General features: G+C 47.3%; 1 protein-coding gene across 3 annotated transcripts in view; it reads left to right on the top strand.

Annotated features, from left to right (window-relative positions):
• Nucleotides 1-428: 428 nt before the first annotated feature.
• The window catches only part of caska (calcium/calmodulin-dependent serine protein kinase a), a 129563-nt gene continuing 123991 nt past the window's right edge, over nt 429-6000 (top strand). For all 3 annotated transcript variants that reach the window (XM_056290076.1, XM_056290075.1, XM_056290074.1), the window contains exon 1: nt 429-529. In XM_056290076.1, the coding sequence (XP_056146051.1) occupies nt 453-529 (77 nt within the window). In that variant the 5' untranslated portion in view covers nt 429-452. The remainder of the gene's footprint in view (nt 530-6000) is intronic.

Below are 6000 nucleotides of genomic sequence, written 5' to 3'. Positions count from 1 at the left end.
GCGGTCTACTCCGTTGCCTACCTGTATGGGGATCGCAGGTTCGAATCCCCGCGTTACCTCCGGCTTGGTCGGGCGCCCCTACAGACACAATTGGCCGTGTCTGCGGGTGGGAAGCCGGATGTGGGTGTGTGTCATGGTGCGACCATGGTGGGGTGGGGGCCCTGTGATGGACTGTCGGTCTGTCCAGGGTGTCTCCCCGTCTGTCGCCCAATGACTGCTGGGATAGGCTCCAGCATCCCTGCGGCCCTGAGAGCAGGATAAGCAGTTTGGATGATGGATGGATGATGGATGGATGGATGGGTGGATGGATGGATGGATGGCCACAGTGACTGAAATCTTCAAATCCAGTCAAAACAAGTCACAATCTGTCCTGTAGCATAATCCCTGAACTCTGTCTGTCTGTCTGTCTGTTTGTGTTTTCAGATCTGAAGAGGGAGGCCAGCATCTGCCACATGCTGAAACACCCCCACATCGTGGAGCTGCTGGAGACCTACAGCTCTGATGGCATGCTCTACATGGTCTTTGAGTTGTAAGTTTCAAACCCGCCACCTTGGCTCAGTTTAACTAAAGCAAAAGAATAAAAACCAGAACAGAAGCACGCCACCATCGCACACTCTTGTCTGGGGGGGAAAGGCCTTTGTCAAAGAGTGACTCTCACTCTGGAACCGGGAACCTGCCCAAAGAAGTTCCTACATGCTACACACTAATAGAATGTACTGGGCATCCGGGTGGCGTGGCGGTCTATTCCGTGGCCTACCAACATGGGGATCCCGGTTCGAATCCCCGTGTTACCTCCGGCTTGGTCAGGCATCGCTACAGACTCAATTGGCCGAGTACTAGAATATGATATATACACTGCTCAAAAAAATAAAGGGAACACATAAGCAATGCAATGTAGCTCCAAGTCAATCACACTTTTGAGATATCAACCTGTCCAGTTAGGAAGCAACACTGATTTGTGAATCAATTTCACCTGTTGGTAAATTGTCTAATTTCCACCTGGTGGAAATTAGACAATTTGCAAGACAACCCCTATAAAAGGAATGGATTTGCAGGTGGTGGCCACAGACCATTTGCCTGTCCTCATCTTTTTCTGGCCGATCTTTGGTTAGTTTTTCATGTTGCTAGTGCCCTCACCACTAGAGGGGGCATGAGGCGGTATCTGCAACCTACAGAAGTTGCTCAGGTAGTGCAGCTCATCCAGGATGGCACATCAATGCGTGCTGTGGCAAGAAGATTTGATGTGTCTCCCAGCACAGTGTCCAGAGCATGGAGGAGGTACCAGGAGACAGGCCAGTACACCAGGAGACGTGGAGGGGGCCGCAGGAGGACAACAACCCCGCAGCAGGACCGCTATCTGGTCCTTTGTGCAAGGAGGAACAGGAGGAGCACTGCCGGAGCCCTACAAAACGACCTTCAACAGGCCACTAATGTGCAGGTTTCTGCTCAAACAGTGAGAAACAGAATGCATGAGGATGGTATAAGGGCCCGACGTCCACAATTGGGGCCTGTGCTCACAGCCCAACACCGTGCAGCCCGATTGACCTTTGCCAGAGAACATCTTGGCTGGCAGATTCGCCATTGGCGCCCTGTGCTCTTCACAGATGAGAGCAGGTTCACACTGAACACATGTGACAGACGTGAGAGAGTCTGGAGACGCTGTGGAGAACGTTCTGCTGCCTGCAACATCCTCCAGCATGACCGGTTTGGCGGTGGGTCAGCGATGGTCTGGGGAGGCATATCCTTGGAGGGCCGCACAGACCTCTACGTGCTAGCCAGAGGTACCCTGACTGCCATTAGGTACCGGGATGAGATCCTCAGACCCATTGTCAGACCATATGCTGGTGCAGTGGGCCCTGGGTTCCTGCTCATGCATGACAATGCTCGTCCTCATGTGGCCAGAGTGTGTCAGCAGTTCCTGTATGTCGAGGGCATTGATGCTCTGGACTGGCCTGCACGTTCCCCAGACCTGAATCCAATCGAGCACCTCTGGGACATCATGTCTCGTACCATCCGCACCACAGACTGTCCAGGAGTTGACCGATGCCCCGATCCAGGTCTGGGAGGAGATCCCTCAGGAGACCATCCGTCGTCTCATCAGGAGCATGCCCAGACGTTGTAGGGAGTGCATACAGGCACGTGGAGGCCACACACACTACTGAGCCTCATTTTGAATCGTCTTGAAGAATTTCCACAGAAGTTGGATCAGCCTATGTTCTCATTTTCCACTTTGATTTTGAGTATGATTCTGAATCCAGACCTTAATGGGCTAATGATTTTGATTTCCATTGATCATTCTTAGGTTATTTTGCTCTAAACACATTCCTCTGTCTAATAAATAAAGATTTTCAGCTGAAATATTTCATTCATCGAGGTCTGTATTGTGTTTTTAGGTGTTCCCTTTATTTTTGTGAGCAGTATACTTTGGTGTGGCTATTAGGACACGTCCAGTGTGAAGAAAAGCTTGATGTCAGAGGAGGTGATGCTAGACAATGTCAAAGGAAGAGATGCTAGACGATGTAACATCGCAGAAGGAGATATTAGACGATGTCAGAGGAGGAGATACTAGATGATGTCAGAGAAGGAGACACTAGAAGATGTCAGAGGAGGAGATACTAGATGATGTCACAGAAGGAGATATTGGACGATGTCAGAGGAGATGATACTAGAGGATGTCAGAGAAGGAGATACTAGACGATCACACTTTACAAGGTCAGAGGAGGCGATACTGGACGATGTGATGTCACAGAAGGAGATATTGGATGATATCAGAGGAGGAGATACTAGATGATGTCAGAGAAGGAGATACTAGATGATGTCAGAGGAGGAGACACTAGAAGATGTCAGAGGAGGAGATACAAGATGATTTGAGAGGAGGAGCTACTAGACGATTTGATGTCAAAGGAGGAGATACTAGACGATGTCAGAGGAGGAGACACTAGAAGATGTCAGAGGAGGAGATACTGGACAATGTCAGAGGAGGAGCTACTAGACGATGTCAGAGGAGGAGATACTAGACGGTGTCAGAGGAGGAGATAGATATTAGACGATGTCAGAGAAGGAGATACTAGACAGTGTCAGAGAGGAGATACTAGATGATGTCAGAGGAGGAGATACTAGACGATGTCAGAGAAGGAGATACTAGACAGTGTCAGAGAAGGAGATACTAGACAGTGTCAGAGAAGGAGATACTAGATGATGTCAGAGAAGGAGATATTAGACGATGTCAGAGAAGGAGATACTAGATGATGTCAGAGTAGGAGATACTAGACGATGTCAGAGGAGGAGATACTAGACGGTGTCAGGGGAGGAGATACTAGACGATGTCAGAGGAGGAGATAGATATTAGATGATGTCAGAGAAGGAGATACTAGACAGTGTCAGAGAGGAGATACTAGATGAAGTCAGAGGAGGAGATACTAGACAGTGTCAGAGGAGGAGATACTAGACGGTGTCAGAGAGGAGATACTAGACAGTGTCAGAGAGGAGATACTAGACAGTGTCAGAGGAGGAGATACTAGACAGTGTCAGAGAAGGAGATACTAGATGATGTCAGAGAAGGAGATATTAGACGATGTCAGAGAAGGAGATACTAGATGATGTCAGAGGAGGAGATACTAGACGATGTCAGAGGAGGAGATACTAGACGGTATCAGGGGAGGAGATACTAGACGATGTCAGAGGAGGAGATAGATATTAGACGATGTCAGAGAAGGAGATACTAGACAGTGTCAGAGAGGAGATACTAGATGATGTCAGAGGAGGAGATACTAGACAGTGTCAGAGAAGGAGATACTAGACGGTGTCAGAGAGGAGATACTAGACAGTGTCAGAGAGGAGATACTAGAAAGTGTCAGAGGAGGAGATACTAGACGATGTCAGAGAAGGAGATACTAGATGATGTTAGAGGAGGAGACACTAGAAGATGTCAGAGGAGGAGATACTAGACGGTGTCAGGGGAGGAGATACTAGACAGTGTCAGGGGAGGAGATACTAGACGGTGTCAGAAGAGGAGATAGATATTAGACGATGTCAGAGAAGGAGATACTAGACAGTGTCTGAGAGGAGATACTAGATGATGTCAGAGGAGGAGATAGATATTAGACGATGTCAGAGAGGAGATACTAGATGATGTCAGAGGAGGAGATACTAGACAGTGTCAGAGGAGGAGATACTAGATGGTGTCAGAGGAGGAGATGTGAGATTGACAGTTGAAGGATGGAGGGGGCAAAGTGGGAGGCTGCATTAGTCATGGGAGAGGACGCCTATGGTGGTTTCATATTCCGCGACAGTATGGGAAAGCTGGTTAAGTGAGGATCGAGAGCCGAGGAGAAAGGTGGCGAGGGGGGTTGAGTGAAATGAAAGAGAGAGAGGGAGGGTGGGTGATGGGAGTATAGTTGTGTGTAGGACGGGGGGGGGGAGATAAGACTGAGATTTCACACTAGCTGCTAGCTTCTGCTCCCCTAAACCTCCTCTCTAGCGCTTCCTCCTCCCGCCTCTTCCAGAACAAATTCCTTTATCTTTTAGTTCCTTCATCGGTGATCGGGCGAGGAGCGGGGACTTCCACGTGGCTCTGCCGAACGCCTCGGGACGGGGAAGGAGACTTCTAAGGAAACGCAGGAAAAGCTCTGTTCTAAAGGATTTTCATGGTTTGGGCACACGTGCACACATGAGCCACGTGCACCAGGAGGCTGTCGTTTTGAGACCCGGGGCGCTTACAGAGGAGTTTCTAACTGAGTGAACTTCCTACGTCTTCCCTGCACCTCCACACCTCCGCCCTGTGAGACGGATAAGTTAGGAGAGGATGGCGGGAGAGACAGGAGAGGAGAGGATGTGCATGTGCAGCAGTCAGATCCCACATAATGGCCCCGTCTAATTGGTGCAAAGGCACAAAGGTGGTGGAGATCACATTTGGATAATTGGGGGAAGAAAGGGCAGAGAGCAGTTACGGAGCGACTACCCTACCTATGTTACGTGAAGACCTGCTGGGATCTGGGTGTGCTGGTGTTGCAACGGAGCTAACTAATGAGGAGGGTTGGTAATGATGCGGTGGGGCCTAATTGGCGAATCTTAAAAGCCTGTATTGATTGTGAGATGCATTGGGAGGTGCTGTCACCTCTGGCTAGGCGCTGGCTTCAGCAGGAGACCGACCGGGATCTCGCTCCTACCTGAATCAACCATGGGCGGTCACAATGACGGCCAGTTTTTAAACTCCATATCGTGTCAAGATAAATACCCGACTCAGATATTACTGCGTTGCATGTGTTAGAATGTCTGTTAGGAAACGACTGACGCCAAAATTAACAACTATTATAACAACTATAATATCATTACAACAACTTATATATTTATTATATCTATATATTTTTTATCACATATATAAATATATATTATATATTAAGATAGAAGTAGGAAAAAACTTTAATACATAGCAGAAAAAGCTTATATATATTAATAAATTATATATAATTATATAAATAAAAATGTATATAAATAAATATACAAAATATATAAATATTTTATATTTATAAATATAGAATATAAAATATAGAAAATAAATATAAAAAATTACATAAATGAATTATATATATAAAATAAAAATATGTTCAATATGTTCAATATAAATATATAAAATAAATATAAATGTATATATAAATATATATGATATATAATATCATATATATATAATATATATATATAAGTATCCATCCATCCATTATGCGAACCGCTTATCCTGCTCTCAGGGTCGCAGGGATGCTGGAGCCTATCCCAGCAGTCATTGGGCGGCAGGCGGGGACACACCCTGGACAGGCCAGCAGGCCTGACGCACACGACCACGCACAAAGTATGAGCGGGAGACGTGGAGCGCTCGTGGGGGTTTTGGGTGGAGCTCGTCACGGCTTCTCGTTGTGCGGTGCATCTAGAACTCATTTCCATGCAGGTTGAGGAGCTTTCAGGGAGCGTCTGTCTCCTGCAAGCATCTGCGAGGCCTCCACGTCC

This window comes from Lampris incognitus, chromosome 11 (genome assembly GCF_029633865.1).
Source record: "Lampris incognitus isolate fLamInc1 chromosome 11, fLamInc1.hap2, whole genome shotgun sequence".
Classification (NCBI taxonomy): domain Eukaryota; kingdom Metazoa; phylum Chordata; class Actinopteri; order Lampriformes; family Lampridae; genus Lampris; species Lampris incognitus.
The sequence above is the reverse complement of the archived record's forward strand: the minus strand, read 5'-3'. Positions and strand labels throughout refer to the sequence as shown.